We start from the raw sequence: 15,882 nt of genomic DNA, 5'->3' as shown, positions 1-15,882 counted from the left end.
CCGTCCCCCAACGAGAGCGCTCTTGATACTCCATGTACAAATTCGACGCGCAACCTGAGAAGAGATGCTTCCCCACCCGACGTCCGACCTCAGCCCACCAGAGGGTACTTCTCCAACACCTCCCAGCCTTCCACGGGCCCGTCGCAGTTCACCAGCCATATCTCCTCCCCTCGAAACCCCTCAACCAACTCGGGGTCCTGCCCCTCGCCCCGCTCGTCGAAGTAGCACGCGAGCGTGACCTTGCTGTCCTCCGACCCCGGAGTCCCGCTCTCGAGCACGCGGAACTCGGTCCGGAGCATCCGCGCCGTCACCGCGCGCAGCCCCGCGTCCGCGTCGTCGATGTAGTACAGCGACACGTGCGGCACCGGCGGCACCGCGCGGGCGCCGTCGGGCAGCGCCGCGCGGAGGTGCGCGCGGAGCGCGGCGAGCGGAGAGGCGGGCGCGGCGTGCACGGCGAGGTAGACGGACATGAAGTACTTCGCGCCGACCTCGAGCGAGCGGAAGGTGATCGGGATCGTGGGTGGCATGGGAGACATGGCGGCGCGGAGGGCGGACTCGGAGGAGGTCGCGAGCGTGACGTGCGGCTGGAAGGTGGGGAAGGACGAGGGCGATTGCGGCGCGGTGAGGGGTCGGAAGGCCATCGCGGTGGCGATCTTCTTGGAGGTGCTTTTGTCGGGGACGAGCCAGAGTGAGATACCTTAAGTGTTCAAGGGAAAGTCTAGTTAATCGCGGCCCGATAGGAGTGGTCGGATTCTGAAGGAACACACCCATGATGATGGTGCACCCTAGCTAGTCTAGTACTTCGTACCGTGGGGTGTGTTCGTGAGCTGGCTCGATCCAAGGAGCATTGGCGGTTGAAACCGGCAAAGGCCGGGCACTGCGGAACGCCGGTCTCACGCTCCTGGCCATTGGAATCTCCCAGGACTGGCGAGTTGAACTCAACTCGACCAACTGCATCGACGCGTGTATAGGGCTGAATCTAGCATCTCACCGCCCTTTCCGTGTGTAGGACTTAGGCACGTATATCTGAGTACTGTGAGACTCTATGACTGCACGACAGCGACGATGGATGCCACGAGCTGCAGGTTTTTCATTCCGTGCTCAGCGCTGCAGGGGGTTTTGATGCTGATACACCTGCCACTTCTTTGCAGACGCATGCTCCCGTACTAACTTGTTAGCCGCTCGAATCAACTGTATCGAACTTCCATCGAACTTTGTGCTCTCCACATGTATATCTTACGGAGTCAGGTGAGTGTTGCTACCGTATCTCTTCGGAGATCACACAGGCTGACCCAGACCCTGTAGCGCCTGCTTGGAGGCCATCTCCTTAGCGGGACCTTTCTGCGCATTCACTCCCTCTCCCACGACTTCGTTGTCGACTGCAATGATGAGTTAATGGGCTGCTCATATTGGAGGTATAGACAGTTCGGAGATGCAGTACTCACGGTATGCGGTCATATTCCACTCCTTGTTGATGTACTCTTCCTTCCAATGCAGAGCTGCGAGCCGACCTTGCTTCTGCAGGTCTTCTCCCAGCGTGAGGTGAGTGGTTCAACTCAATGTGGTATCACCTAGGCTTACAATTGTTCAACTGGAGAGTGTAGCCTAGATTCCCAGTAAGCCAGCATGACGGGAAGGATATAGTTTCAAGTGCACTCACGAGGCATGTCTTATGTGAGTACTTGACGAGGTTTTAGAGAAGTGAGGGATTGTGCTGGAGAATGACGAGGACGGCTCTCATTTTTCATGTCTTTTATATGACTCGCGACAGTAGCCTGCTGTTTGCGGTCTCTGTCCACTTTCGTTCAGTGGGAAAGGTCTATGAGATGTGTTGCACGCATCGGTTCCATCGTCTGACGGTATCTACTATGCTCCACACAAGCTAATCGGTGTTGACTCGTCGCAGAGCTATACGTTGACATCCGCATACACCGGCCGCCGAGGTGTAGGTCCATGTCTGGTATTTACAATCGTTCGTTGGTACAGACAACTAGTATGGTCCCGGCTACCCTCTGTTTTGGGACTTGGTTCGTCGTCTTCATTCTGTACGCCGTCATCGTAACTCCGTGGGCGGGGATGCATCGTATTACTTTGGTATAAATATTCGACAACATACAGGGAACACTCACTCCGGAGTTAACGGAGTTCCTGCCTCATCAGAACACACCCCTATCAAGCACGGTCTCATCTGCGCCGGCAGCGGCCAGATGATCCTATCCATGGACGCTTGCATTCCCTGTCATGTCATCAACAGTTTCGACAGCGACACTCACTCTCCACGTCTTCGTTTCCGGTCTCCAAAGCACGTATTCCTACCAATTTCCATGAATCCAGCGATGCGCAGACCACTCGTGCTCCCCCGTATGTTTAAATCTGTAAGCAGCGACTGGAATCTCGCGCGTATGAGCTCCAGGAGACTTCGAACATAGGCGTTGAGTCCGCGTGTACCTCGACACCCACAATTACGTCACTCACCGCCCTGTCTACAGACCTCTGGGCTTTTTCTCGCCAGCGCGAGTCGACGTTTTGAATCCGGGCCCAATACGGCAATCGAACGCGTACATAACTGGCCCAAAGCGTACAACGCCACAACTATGCATCCTCAACGGTTTTGGCGACATGACAGCATTCCCGGAAAACCCGATGACGGTGCTACTGCTCGATCCGTTTTGGTACACTGCTACAAGCGTCGAGCATCGACATCTCAAGGTAACTCTCTTGTACCACCACCCACATATACGCATGCTACAAGAGCCTGGTAGTGTATTGCCGTCCGGAGATATGAGCTCCGCGGCACGGCGAACCAGCTTCCCCGCCTCCTCTCACCATCGAAAGCAACCACCGCCACCCTCTCGATGACAGGAGTTGGAAGATAGCCTTCTTCGCGATGCGGTCCGAGTGCTGGAGGCCTCTCAAGCCGTGCTGCTCGAAGTCGGAGGCACTCCATTGACGGAATAAGACATCGGGGGATGGCCGCCGACGCGCACGGCGGAGTGGACGTAGCCAGGCTCATCCTGATGCGGTGGCATGGCATAGTGGAGGGCCAGAGGAGGCGTGCGACCCAGAGGACGACTCCGCCTGGTAGTCGTGCAGGTGTGGGTGGTGCGAAGGAGCGCAAGCGGTGGGAGAGGGGGTTTAGGTCGTGGAGGCGTCGTCGGGTGGTGGCTGCTCTTGGGAGGTGACATGTATTCGGAGTCTCGAGACTACCCTCGTGAGACGGAGGAGAAGATGCGCACCGTGATACCACGCCGTGGAGATGGAACGTACATATCGCAGCGGCCGTTCAGATGCGATCCTCGACGTGGCAAATCCGGTCTACAGCCGCTGCGTTCGCATGCGGGCTTGGGTTTTGTTCTCTGGACGACTGCTGCATTAGTGTCAATCAAGTAATGTGTTTGTTAGCCCACACAGCGCGCGAGCTCAGAAGCGCGTTGCTCCATACTTCAGTTTCATCGTCCCCGTGATCTGCCTAACAGCACCATTAGCCCCGTGTGCCTCCCACCAGGCCCTAATTCCAGAAGAATCTCGTTAACCAGGGTAGGTTAGGCTGCCTCGTCGGGAGGGTGTTGTATCCCCTGATCCACAAGACCTTTATAGCTTCGTGGATCTCGTGAATCCTCACGGGCGCATCCCATACGTTTTGGGAGGAAGGGTTTGTACGGAGCCGCTCGAATAATCAGGGAAGGAGAACGGGAAACATGACCAAGCACAAGAGTCACGCGCGGTTCACAAGTCCCGAAGCAGATGGACATGCCGGGCTCCTCCTTGAGCCCTTCGCCGCAAATGAGACAGCCGGGCCCAGTACTGGACGGATCCAAAGGTACGCGCCAGATCCTCTCTATTTCCTTCACCATCGTCCTGACGTGAGCGTAGCACGTGCAAGTCCAGAGTGCCCAAAGAGCGACCCTCAGAAACACCCGTGCTGCGCATATATCGACTCATCAACGCCTGCGTCCGAAGACCCCGCGACCCCGCTCGACACCACCCTCCTGCCCGCACTCCATCCCGCGACCGCCTGAGAGATTACGATCGCGGAGCAGTGTATGCTCGCCAGCGCCGCGGGGGCGAAGCCCATGCTTACTGTACACGAGGTCCGCGCCACCAAAGCACGCGCGGAAACCCGTGGGGAGCTCTTCGCGGCGGACGGCGAGTCCCTCCACCAACCTGGTCGAGCTATCCGAAGGGGACGCGTCGTCCGCGTGGCGGGACGGGGCTGGGGGTACGTGACGCGAACGTCGGACGTGATACGTGCGTGCGCGGAGCGATCGAACGTCGTGGGCGCGCGGGCTCGGCTTGGGGGGGTCCAGGAAAAGAGCTTGAATTGGGATTCGTTGGCGTATCAAGACGAAAAAAGAAGGAAAGGGCGATGGAGGATAGACGAAGCTGGTGGAGGGCTGCAAGTGAAACGGTGCTCACAGGTCCTGTTTTCGATCAGCGAAACGCGTGCATCTCGTCTGGACAACCGCGAATGGGCTGAGCGTCTGGGTAGCGCGCCGCGCGCTGCGACCTTGTGACAAGAGCGATCCTGACAGTATTGCAAGAGCCGCTGGCTTGAGGAAGTAGATGCGCGGAATGCATCACTGTCAACTGAGTCGGAGTGTCGGGGAAAGCGACGGATGCGTGGTGGTAAGTCGGAGTGGGCAGGACCCTCAGCCAGACAGTCACTTTGGAGGTGAGCGAAAGGGAGAGGTAAAGTGAGGAATGAGGCCATAGCGTCTATGCAGCCGTGCGGGAAATGCCGAAGTAGACATCCTCAGTACTTATGATGTGGCCAGATCGTCTCTCTCCCCCTTTGTCTTTCCTCCATACTCGTCTTCAAGTAAGATCTGCCCAATATGACCTTAGGATTCTCGATACATGAATGTCACCTTGTTTTCGACTGCATCACTGCTGAGAGCCGTTTCTGGTGAGTCCCAGTGAGTCTCGTAGCGCGACACCTGGGCACAGGTAGCGCTTTGTCTGGTCTGGGCGTCGGGAACCAGAGAAAGGACCCGTCAACGAGTTCACATATGCGACTATTTGTGTTAGTAGCTCGTGGAAGAACGCTCGTGGCGACATAAACGGTCTCTCGGCATCCAATCATCGCCCTATGGTGCAGTCCATTTGACCACCACTACTTTTGTACAGCGCTTCGGGAGCGCTCAATAAGCACCCAATTTCTTAGTTCTCTAGCCAATCACTACCTTTTCGCTGTCTGAACAAATCCCCAAGAGGGTTTGTCGAAATTCTGAGTTTGAAGGATTTTCATCTCCCCACTATTGCCACACGTGCTGATGGATGACTAATACAGTCATGTGATGTACTAAGCGCCTCTCTCTAAGACTTCTTTTGTGCGATTGCTACAGTGACCAGTTCAGTCTGGACCAGTACACGCTCATCAATTTGCTACTGAACAGAGATAGTACAATTAGATACATAAATAGCGTGACTATCAGTGCTCGCAGGACAATTTGGCAATCTGGGTGATGGCTTCTAGCAGGTTCGTCTCCACCGCACGTCAATGATGATCTCAGACAAGTGAGGCAGAACTGGATATCGCTACAAAAATTTCTCATTTTGTCCAGAAATATATTCTATACATGTGCATGAGCCCATTATTGGCCGTCTTCAGCTTCTGGACTACATTTTCAAGTGTCTCGAAAATCAAGTCTGGCTATTGCCACCACGTGACTGATTATGTAAGCTGTGCGAAAGTAGTGGCGGCCAAATGGACTGCACCATAGCAAGATAGTGCTTGTTTCTAACAGGCGTTAATGGTAACCGCGCCAGCCGATAGAACGCGGGTCAAATCATCGATGTCTTCAATACCGCAGAAGTCATATAAGTACAAGGGTGGCCAGGCTTCTTGTAATCTCCAGTCGGCCTGAGCACAACGTCGCTGTTCGAGTACAAGTGGGAGCCGCACACACCCTCGGGTAAGTTTCCTCCCAACCCTCATCTCGCGCGCATCCGCTCCGACGCACAGATCTCCCGCCACATCGAGGTAAGCCACAGAAGTTGTCTGCTACCCTGTCATGCTAGTGCTCCCACTAACGCGCGGCTCGTTCCAGCGACCCCGCCACCCGATGGCCGACTACTACCAGAAAGAACTCGCCAAGGCGCAGCGAGCCGTCACCGAAGCCGAGAACGCGCTCTTCGAAGCAGAGCACACAACCCTCGACGACGCCGAGGCCGCCCGCGTCCAAAACGGGGACGCCATCGTCTCGACCCTGCGCATCGCCGTCGCGAGCGCGCGCAGCGACGTGCGGGTGGCGGAGCTCGACGTGCGGCGGTGGCGCCGCATCGAGGCCGAGACGATGGCGGCGGAGCTTAAGGCGAGGCAGGTCCGGGCGCGCGCGACGGCGGTGTGGAACATCGTCGCCTGGAGAGTGCGGGCTCGGCTGGGCAGGTTGAAGGAGAAGGAGAAGGGGATGCGGCGGGCGATGGAGCCTGGGCAGCGGCCGCGTGAGTCCAAACGGCGGAGCGCGGGGGCGGCGCGGCGAATGGAAACTCGCCAGACGACGCGTTCGAGGAGAATAGAGACTCGGTCGATGCGTCGAAAGAACAGTGGCGGGAATTAGTCACGACGGGCAACGGCCTAGCTTCGGGGCTCGAAAACGCGTAGAAAAAGCCTGTGAAAGATGACATTTCCAAGGGCAAAAAAACAGGAGCTAAGATGACCTTTTCTCCACCTTGTTCGACAATAACACAGGTCATCACTTGTAATTACTTCTTTGTTACTCGCATACTATACACGTTCTATTGTCTTTGCTCTTAGCTACATCAAGAAAAGGTCACCTAAGCCTCCGTTTTTGTCCCCTTGGAAATGTCATCTCTCACAGTCTTTTTCTACGCGTTTTCGAGCTCCGAAGCTAGACCGTTGCCCGTCGTGAGTGGTCCCTACACTCGCGAGACTCGTTGTGAGACGATTGTGACGACCGACGAAACGCGGTGCGTCTTTCGTACTTTTAGAGTTGATGAACCTTTTGAGCGAGACTTTTGTATTGTCTCGCAAGTGCATGTACAAAAGAGGAGTCGCGACCGGGCCACTGAGTGCCTCGGCGCTCAAAACGAGTCCACTCACATCCCGTTATTGTAGCCGCTGACCTCGCTATGTTCCCACATACCTTGTTCGAGCGATGCTCCAAGCAACATCGCCACGCCCACACAGAGACAACGGATGGTATAAAACATGGACGGGGAATTGCTTGCTCCTACCCGCCCCGCTCAACTTCTTCACTGACAACTCCGACAGCCTCTAGTCCGCCTCCGGAATGTCATTCTACTACGAACCTCATCCAGTGTACGCTACCCTTCCCCACTGACGTCCTTGTGCCCTGCTGACGTGGAATCTCCAGCATCCCCGAGCCGCGAAGAAGTCCTCGCGACCACGTACCCCGCAACTACAGGACCCCGGCCCGCAAGCCCGCGTCCCGCAAGCCCGCGACCCGAACCAACGAGACCAACGCCGAGAAGGATCCCCAGCGGACCGCAGTCGCGAACCCGCTGCCCCCCGGCGGGTACGTGCGCTCCCTTCCCCACGCGCTCGAGCCGCGAAAACTGACGCGCAACCGCCGCCGCACGCAGCCCCGTCCGCGAGCTCGTCGTGCCCGAGGGCACCGGTGCCGGTGCGCCCCTGGTTGTCGTCACCGCCCCGGGGCACTTCGTCAGCCCGTCTCCCGCCGCAGCCACGGCTCCTGCCCCACCGGCCGACGCGCGCGTCCCAGGTCAACCGCTCAGCAGCCCCTCAGGGACGTCCTTGCTCATCGAAATCCGGCGCGACCCCTCGCCGCCGGACCCCCCGTGCGAAGCCACGGCCACGGCCACGGCCACCTCCAGGCGGGCAGCAGGCGGGCTCCGCGCGCCAAGCACCCGACGGAGGCCCGCAGAGAAGCACGACGCCGAGCTCGAGCTCAAAGCCGCGCGCGCCTCGCTCAAGGAGCACCACAAAGACCTCCTGCTGCGGTTTACGAAGGGCGCCACGGAAGCGGGCAAAGGGGAGCTCTCGGCGGAGCGCGAGAGGCAGATCAGAGAACACCCGACGTTCCTCGAGGACCTCCTGCAGGCGCTCGGGTTGCCCCGCGAGGAGGTCTCGGCGAACTGGCGGAGGCAGGGGAGCGAGAGAGTCGAGGCTACGGAGGCCGACGTGTGGCGGGCGTGCGCGGAGGCGGTGCATGTCGTGGCGGGGGTTACGCGAGTCAGGGAGGAGATAGAAGCGGGGATACGCTGGGAAAGGGACAGGGACGAGCGCAGGAAGAAGGATTCCAAGAAGAAGAAGGACCGCAAGAAAGAAACGAAAGGTAAAGGGAACAAACGTCCACGTCCCGACGCCGAGAACACAGAACCCGACACCCGCCCGAGCAAACGCAGCAAAACCACCAAAGGCGGCAGCGGCGGTAGCAAGGCGAACCCGGCGGCCGGGAGCAAATCCGGTGTATCTGGGGTTCATGCTGGCGACCCCAGCATGATCCCCGAATACATAGAATTCGCCCACAACCAGACCGTCAAGCACTCACGCCGACTCTCGGAGTTGCTGAGTGGCCCAACGAAACCACGGTTCCTGTTCTCTGAGGCCCGCGCGGAGTACGTTGGGGCGAACAAGAAGCTCCTCAAGGAACTTATGGGAATGCTCGGCTTGTCCAGTGACGACTTATGTCCGTGCTGGAGGTACAGAGACAGCGGGGTGTCTGCAGCGGATGCGTGGAGAGCATGCGCGGCCGTGATGGGTGTCGTGGCCGCACGCTGGAGGGTGCGAGAGGCAGAACGGTCGCCATATCGCCGTTGAGTGGGGGAATGAGTGACCTGGATTGCTGTGCTGGGAAGTGGGAGTGTAACGGATTCAATCATACATGTACGTGATAATCAGAGGGAGACGGTGTTGATACAGGCAGTAGTATACAGCACCTTTCTACTCGTACAGGTCCGCAGAAGACTGGAAGGAGAGTAACGCGTACGTTCACGACGCCGGCTGGCTCTTGAGGCTCACCCACGACTCGCCTACGCCGGTGCCATACCCGCCCTCGTTGCTCTCGACATCCGCCTCGCTGCCCGTCTCGGAGTGGGAGCGATCACTCTCAGGCGTTCCTGTGGCCACTTTCTCTGTGGAGGGAGGCGGTGCGATATCAACGGTCGGGGCGGCGGGAGCGACAGGTTCAGGCGGGGGAGGAAGCGCGACGCGCGGTGGAACGGGCAGAAGGGAGTTGCGGAGGGAGACGAGGAGGTAGGGAATATTGAGGAGACCATCAAGGATGATCGCAGGCAGGTGCGAGGCGAGCGCATATGTGCGGGCTGCGACACCAAGCAGTCAGCATCGATTCGACCTGAGCGAGGAAAGGCGCACGACTTACCTCCAGCGCCGACGACCACCCTGTCTCCCCACACGAGCTCGCGCAGCCTCCCGAGGCTCATACGAACCGCCGAGCACGCTCGCTCGCCCCTCCGGCCGCTCCCGACGACGTCCGCCACCGTGCGCACGAACGCCGACACTTCGCTCGGCTGCCGCCGCATCCCCCGCGCGCCGCCTTGCTCGAGCAGCGACGCGAACGCCGCCCCGTACGCTGCTTGCTCGGATGGAGTCCACTCCTCGAGCGAGGTGAGGCTACCCTCGAGCGCGGCGGATGGCGCGGGACCTACGGCGCCGACGTCGACCACGACCACCTTGATGTTGCGCATCGCATCGGCCGCGGGGATGCCGACCGCCGAGGCCGCAGACGCGCGAATCTCACGCCGAAGGACCTCGACGCCGCGCAGCGTCGCGGCGGCGCTCATCGCTTGCGCGCTTGCGAAGGGAAGACCGACGCGTGCGTCGGTCGAGGGCAGGCAGACGACGATGCTCTGCTTTCCGAGACCGTTGGCAAGGGTATCGCGGGCGCGGGCTGGAGAAGCGCGTAATAGGGGCAGGAGCGCCTGGAAAATTTGGAGCGGGGTGATGTGCGTGGCTTGAAGGTAGGATTGGTAGGACGTGCGGAGGTTGAGGTGTTCCAGAGGAGCGATGGAAGGTGGGGTGGCGGATGATGGGAGGGTGAGAAGGGACACGACAGAGTGGACGAAGAGGTGGGTGGAAGAGGGAGCGTGCGGGTCTCCGGCAGCGTTGATGGGGAACCTGCGGGACATTGTGGAAGCAAGAGATCGTAGGAAGAATGGAATCATTTCGGGCTGAGAAAGCGAGACTTGTGAGCTTCACACGGAGTATGATGCTGGATAACGTACCTCTGTGGGGTCTAGGACAAGGGCACGAACATATCCGTGGCATTTGCTTTCGATCTCTTCGACGGCTTCAGGAGTAGAGACACTAGTGATGACAATGTAGCCCTTCTTCTCGAGATCGAGAATGAGAGGGAGACCAAGAGGGTTATCACCTCCAAGAACGACTGGGAGCGATGTCGGTCAGCACTGTCGGGCCTCGAACGAGAACACAACAGCAGAGACAGCACAGGGTGCTAGGCAGGAGGATTCGATTCCGTGGCTGGGTGTATGCGGCGGTGGAAGCGGCGAGGGGTGTCCCCAAAACTTGCAGCAAACCAAAGAAGTACTCACCAACGACGTTCCTCCTCTCCGTATTCGCCGCTGCATGCGCTTGCCTCCGCATCCCAACCCGCCTATGTCTGAACCGCGGGGACGCATACCCGACGAGCAACCCGGCGCCAACTACGCCAACGCTGATCCCGGCGGTCGTCCACGGATGATCGGCGACCCAGTCCGCGGTGCCGTCAAAGAAACCCTTGGGCGCAGGAGGCGGCGGGGGTGGAGGCGGGATCTCAAACGCCCCGAGGCCCTTCTTCAGGCTCGCGGGAACGGCTTGTGGACTGTGGCGGAGAACATCCTGCCAGAGGCGATGGATGGTCTCGGAGACCTTGGGCAAGTCCGGGGTCGCGGCGTTGAGGCTGGAGACGACGAGCTCCTCAACGCGCTCGAGGTAGTCTTCGATCTGCTCGATGGACGGGAGCGGCATGGTTATTTGAGGACAAGGACAGGGTGTGGGCGGCGAGGAGGTGGGATGGAGATCGCGGCCGGTGCGGAGGCGAGAAATAGGAAGGCGTGCGAGGGCCGCGTTCGCTCGCGGCTCGGCGGGCCACCGACGGTCCTTCGGTCCGTCCCGGTGACACATCCACGGCGCCTGCACGATCTTGCCCCTCTGTCCTGTTCAACACCGTCCTCTCATGTCTGAACTACACTTACATCAGGGTCTACACTTCTGACTATATGGAATTCTTCCAGGTACGCACAATCGACGCTTTCCGGACGTGGAGACGAACCGGAAGCGTCGCCGCCGCAAGGCTACGTATCGTCCCCGGCATCTCGAGAAACACGTACGACAGCCGCCGCACTCGTCATCTCATGCCGGGCACTGCCGACACAAGGATCCCCTGCAGATTTCACTCAAACAAAGCCCCCCTTGGTGCCAGAGTTGAGGCAGAGGTTAGAAGACGCCGTAAATGGTAAGTTGAACTTTTGGCTCGTATACATAGATCTCTGGTCTGACACCCACCGGTTTGCCGGGACTCAAGTACTCACGGGGGGCCTCAGCGGTTTACTCCCACTGTGATCAGTGTGCAGAAGTGTTGGTCACAATGGATGACTCTCCGTAAGGAAATACAGACGTGGTGGAGGCATTCCGTTGACGCTGGCTTGACGCCAGATATCCCTCTCGTCGCTTAACCCCGCTTAACGCTCCGAAATTGCATTTACGGGTCTATTAAAAGTGGTCTGGCTTACGGACCGTCATCCAATTTCATGCCAATCATGTGCTCTCGTAGCTCCTAAACACCAGAAGGTATTTCACCAGATGATTCTTGGCATGATGCGAGACATGATGGCGAAGTGCGGACTGGAGGACAGCGGGGCTTGCTTTTCGCAATGTGTCGACATGACTGTGAACGAACGCTTGCGTGGATGTGCTGTCTCGATTATTATCAGCCCGCCGACTCGGGTCCAAAGGAGAAACTACGGACACGTGACCGCGTCGGATTGACCCCTGGCACCCGACGTTTTGGTGACGGCACCGCGCGCGAGTCGGAGGGCGCTGATTGTGGTCGACGCTCTCTGGTCCGGTGTCGACTGCTTTCTGGTCTAGTGTCGTCGACTGCTCTCTGGTCTGCTGCCGCCTCATAGAGCTGGGTACGTCCGCCGCCGCCGGTGACAGCCACGCCCGCTCCTGCTCAGAGGCTGTCGCGTTCAGATACCCCAGACTATCAGCTGCGCTGAACACACGTTCGTCCACCGTTCTGCCCGCGGCTCCGTGGCAGGCCCACACTCGCGCTAACCTCGGTGACTGTAACCCCAGGCTTCCGTTCCCGCTGTTCTCAGGCCCGCTGCCTCCCGTAGACGCCGCTAATATTTAAAAGAGGAACTGCTCGCGCGCGATGTACGTCCCCGGCCTCCCGCCCTCCTTGGTCGACCCCGACTCCTCCGCGCCCGCGTCGCTCGTCGCCGCCGCCATGCCCGATCTCCCCTTCGCCCCATTCCTCCGCGAGCTCGCCCAGCCCGTCGGCAACCTCCTCCACCTCCCCCACTTCCCCCAGCACTTCCCCGCCCTCGTCTACGCTATGCTCGCCTTCACCGCCCTCCACCTCGTCATCTCTCCCTTCCTCAGCGCCCGCATCTTCCCCGTCAGCTACGGAAAGCTCCGCACAAAACGCCAGATCAACCAGTGGTACGTCCCTCCGCACCTTCCGCGGAAGCTCCCGTGGGCTCAGGCCGTCTCGGCACAGGAACATTCAAGTTGTCTCCCTCCTTCATGTCTTTATCGTGCTCCCGCTCGCCGTCAGCTGCTTCTCCTCCGAGACCCTCAAGGCCGATAAGCTGTGGGGCTGGGACGACCGTGTCGGCACCACCGTCGCTGTCGCATGCGGGTGAGTGCTCTCTTATCCGCGCCCCCGTCCTCCCGTTCTCAAAGCCGCGCTTCACGCGTGTAGCTACTTCCTCTGGGACGCCCTCGACGCGATCCTCAACTTCGACGACCTCGGTTTTCTCGTCCACGGTGCGTCCCCTCCCGCTTCTGGCCGCGCCGCCTCGTGTGCGGCCTCGCGCGGCGTCTAGAGATCTGACCCGTCCCTTCGACGCGTGCAGGTGTGTCATGCTTTACGCTCTACATGATGACCTTCGTGCGTATCTCCCTCCTCGCGCGACCCACATGCCAGCTTATACGCCCACCACCCACAGCGCCCCTTCCTCGGGTACTTCGCGCCTCGCTTCCTCTCCTGGGAACTGTACGTACTGCCCTCCTCATGACTCGACCGCGCCGTCTCACGTGCCTCGCGCCCCGCAGGAGCACGATCTTCCTCAACGTCCACCGCTTCCTCGACAAGACCGGCCACACCGGCTCCACCGCGCAGTGGCTCAACGGCGTCGTCCTCCTCTCTACCTTCTTCTCCGTCCGGATCGTCTACGGCTGGTACCTCACCGCGGGCTTCCTGCACGCGCTCTTCGCCGCGCGCGCCGAGCTCTCCCCCGTCTACCTCGTCCTCTTCACCGCCGGCAACCTCACGCTCAACACCCTCAACGCCGTCTGGTGCGTCTCCCTCCGTCCCTCCCCCGCGCGCGCGCACAGCGCCTCCCCACAGTCGCGTCGCGCGTCGCGCGGACGCGTCGGGGGAAGCGCGGCTGGTGCACGTGTGCCCCCGCGGAGGTCCGGATCCCCTGCTGACCTTCTCCGCGCGGTGCTCCGCACAGGTTCTACAAGATGGTCTTCGCGGTCCGCAAGCGGTTCGACAAGGAGGCGAAGCCGCTCCGCGACTCGGACGCGCCGAACGGCACCGCTGCCCCCACCCCCGCCGCGAGCAACGGCTCCGTGCACTGAGCAGCGGGCGTACGGTGCGTTGCAGTCTCGCTCGAGTCCCGGCGCGAGTCTCGGAACGTTGGGCGTACGTGCGCGTGAGGCCGCGGGCGACCTGAGGCACGGCGCACCACGCGTGCATGGCTTCCTTACACTCTATGCTTAGTGCTCATGGGTTCCTACGTGATACCCCGTTTGCTGCTGTCATGTACATAGACCTGTCAGTGAATGTACGCGTCTCGAAGGACGCAGACGTTACAACGTCGCAGGTTGGTCCGGGGAGCGCGAGCGTATTCCATTAACTAGTATGTGACAGAACAACCCCAGGCGCAACCACCCTCACGCCTCCAGGTGCAGCCGGATGAAGAACACCTTCCCGCACTCGGGACACGCGCCCGTCCCCGCGATGGCGTCGAGCACGCACCCGTGGCAGAACATGTGCCCGCACATCGTCGCGACCGGGTCCGCGCACGGGCTGCGCTGGCACGCGCGGCAGCGGAACGACAGCGTCGGCGCGGCGGCGCCCGCGGGTTTGTCCCCGTGCGCGCGCGAGCGGGTGCCGTACGAGGGCGGGGGCGGGGTGGGGGTCCGGTCGGAGTAGGCCGGCCATTCGTGTGCGGAGGCGCGCACCGGGCCCGACGACGACGACGAGGCGGAGACGGAGGTGCGGGTGGGGGCACGGGAATGGGAGTGGGTGGGGCGCGGGGTGGGAGGCGACTGAGGGAAGCGGGCGCGGTGGAGGTCAGAACTTCGAGTGGGATCGAGAGAGGAACCGCGACGTACTGCAGGTGCCGCGGAGTGGGGTGAGTAGGCAGGCATGTAGTCGTTCAGGTCCGTCCACCGTGGGGGAGGCTGCGTGGCCAGCTTGGTGCTGCGTCAAGGGCACGTGCTTAGCGTGGTTCACAGAGAGATGAGATCGTACGGGCTCACTGAGACGATGACGACGACCGCACTGAGAGGGCCGGATGAGTGGGGGTGGAGGCTCGTGAGGGAGGTGAGGCCGTGGCGTTCGGTTCGTCGTCTTCGTACTCGTCAGATAGCACTGACAGTGCGCGAGATGCGGGGGCAGAGGCGTGGGGTAGAGATTTGTCCGCCACGTGCGCGGGCCTGCTGGGAGCGGCGACGGAGGCCGGCGTGGGGGTATGTTAACAGTAGGTTGTGGCGTATTAGCTTTCTGTGGTGTGGGATTCAGAGATTTTTGAGCAGACAGAGGTTTCTGTGGTGTCACGATCGTTGCCAGCGCAGCGGCAGCAGAACCAGGGGGCGGACAACGTCCCTTATGCTGGAGAGAGGCGGGAGTATGAAACAGGACTGCATATAACGACCGTGCGAGATGGGCTCACCTTGTAGAACACGTCAAGGGACACGAAGCCCATGCCGCATGTACGGCAAGTAGGGTGGACAGTGGACTCGGTGTAGTGCTGTTGCAGCGCTGCCGGGGTTGGGAACGTCGTGTTGCACTTCTCGCACAGAGTACTCGTCGGAGGCTTCGGGGGCGCGCTCTGGAAGCAGAGAAATGGGATAGTGTCGTGGAGTGCAGCATACACGGCGAAAAGAACTCACAGTTGACATGGATGGCCCCGGAGCAGCCAGAGTGGGATTTACCCCTCCACTCGACGTGCCGGCCTGGTTGTTGGGGGTTTCAGGGCTAGGATATTGGTGCTTCTTGCTCTGGATGTGAGTGGTGCGCTTCGTCAGGTCGGAAAACACCACGCAGCAGCCCCCTTGTGAACACATATACGCAGGCATGTGCTTGTGACCCTTGTCTCGGGCGTGCTGTTCGCAGGCGGAGATGTCTTTGAAGGTGGCCTTGCATTGGTGGCATTTGGTAGGGATGGCCGACATAAGGATAGGGTGTGCGCGCGTCTGGTGATTCGTGAGGGGAGGATATAGGTGGAGGAGAAGCAACTCGATGTCGACGGGGAGCGGAAAAACCGGTCGCGGGCAGCAAGTAGGATCCAGTCAGGGTTTGTGAGCGGGCCACTGGAGGCACGAGAAAAGCGTGTCAAGAGTGTTTGGGCAAAGATGTACCATAGTCGTGGCAGTTTTTGCAGGAGCGCGGACGCCGAGGGAGAACTACCGCAGCAGCATCCGAGTCTACCGCAGGCGCCTACCGAATACCCGAGTCC

At 60.1% G+C, this 15,882-nt stretch overlaps 6 protein-coding genes across 6 annotated transcripts; 2 read left to right on the top strand and 4 right to left on the bottom strand.

Annotated features, from left to right (window-relative positions):
• Nucleotides 1–89: 89 nt before the first annotated feature.
• On the bottom strand, nt 90–698 carry BXZ73DRAFT_48347 (2',3'-cyclic-nucleotide 3'-phosphodiesterase; the record flags this gene model as incomplete). The annotated part of the gene is made up of 1 exon (XM_048020039.1): nt 90–698. A coding segment is annotated over one exon (609 nt), but the record flags the coding sequence as incomplete, so codon positions are not given.
• Nucleotides 699–3,941: 3,243 nt separating this feature from the next.
• Nucleotides 3,942–4,711, bottom strand: BXZ73DRAFT_78321 (uncharacterized protein; the record flags this gene model as incomplete). The annotated part of the gene is made up of 2 exons (XM_048022856.1): nt 3,942–4,315; nt 4,417–4,711. The coding sequence occupies 2 exons, from the start codon at nt 4,709–4,711 to the stop codon at nt 3,942–3,944; spliced, it is 669 nt and encodes a 222-aa protein (XP_047876919.1).
• A 1,354-nt stretch (nt 4,712–6,065) lies between these two features.
• On the top strand, nt 6,066–8,764 carry BXZ73DRAFT_102347 (uncharacterized protein; the record flags this gene model as incomplete). The annotated part of the gene is made up of 4 exons (XM_048015200.1): nt 6,066–6,368; nt 7,242–7,282; nt 7,338–7,499; nt 7,567–8,764. 4 exons carry the CDS (start codon nt 6,066–6,068, stop codon nt 8,762–8,764), a joined length of 1,704 nt encoding a protein of 567 aa, XP_047876918.1.
• Nucleotides 8,765–8,935: 171 nt separating this feature from the next.
• On the bottom strand, nt 8,936–10,930 carry BXZ73DRAFT_48436 (uncharacterized protein; the record flags this gene model as incomplete). Its single annotated transcript, XM_048020054.1, has 4 exons — nt 8,936–9,267; nt 9,327–10,134; nt 10,189–10,349; nt 10,516–10,930. The coding sequence occupies 4 exons, from the start codon at nt 10,928–10,930 to the stop codon at nt 8,936–8,938; spliced, it is 1,716 nt and encodes a 571-aa protein (XP_047876917.1).
• A 1,486-nt stretch (nt 10,931–12,416) lies between these two features.
• BXZ73DRAFT_48455 (DUF887-domain-containing protein) lies at nt 12,417–13,777 on the top strand (the record flags this gene model as incomplete). The annotated part of the gene is made up of 7 exons (XM_048020058.1): nt 12,417–12,631; nt 12,690–12,830; nt 12,894–12,958; nt 13,048–13,082; nt 13,141–13,187; nt 13,247–13,489; nt 13,651–13,777. 7 exons carry the CDS (start codon nt 12,417–12,419, stop codon nt 13,775–13,777), a joined length of 873 nt encoding a protein of 290 aa, XP_047876916.1.
• A 315-nt stretch (nt 13,778–14,092) lies between these two features.
• Nucleotides 14,093–15,598, bottom strand: BXZ73DRAFT_102344 (uncharacterized protein; the record flags this gene model as incomplete). Its single annotated transcript, XM_048015199.1, has 5 exons — nt 14,093–14,470; nt 14,537–14,624; nt 14,684–14,781; nt 15,097–15,255; nt 15,317–15,598. The coding sequence occupies 5 exons, from the start codon at nt 15,596–15,598 to the stop codon at nt 14,093–14,095; spliced, it is 1,005 nt and encodes a 334-aa protein (XP_047876915.1).
• Between the last annotated feature and the right edge of the window lie 284 nt (nt 15,599–15,882).

Source organism: Epithele typhae (assembly GCF_022376455.1).
Source record: "Epithele typhae strain CBS 203.58 chromosome Unknown BXZ73scaffold_31, whole genome shotgun sequence".
NCBI lineage: Eukaryota > Fungi > Basidiomycota > Agaricomycetes > Polyporales > Epitheliaceae > Epithele > Epithele typhae.
The sequence above is the reverse complement of the archived record's forward strand: the minus strand, read 5'-3'. Positions and strand labels throughout refer to the sequence as shown.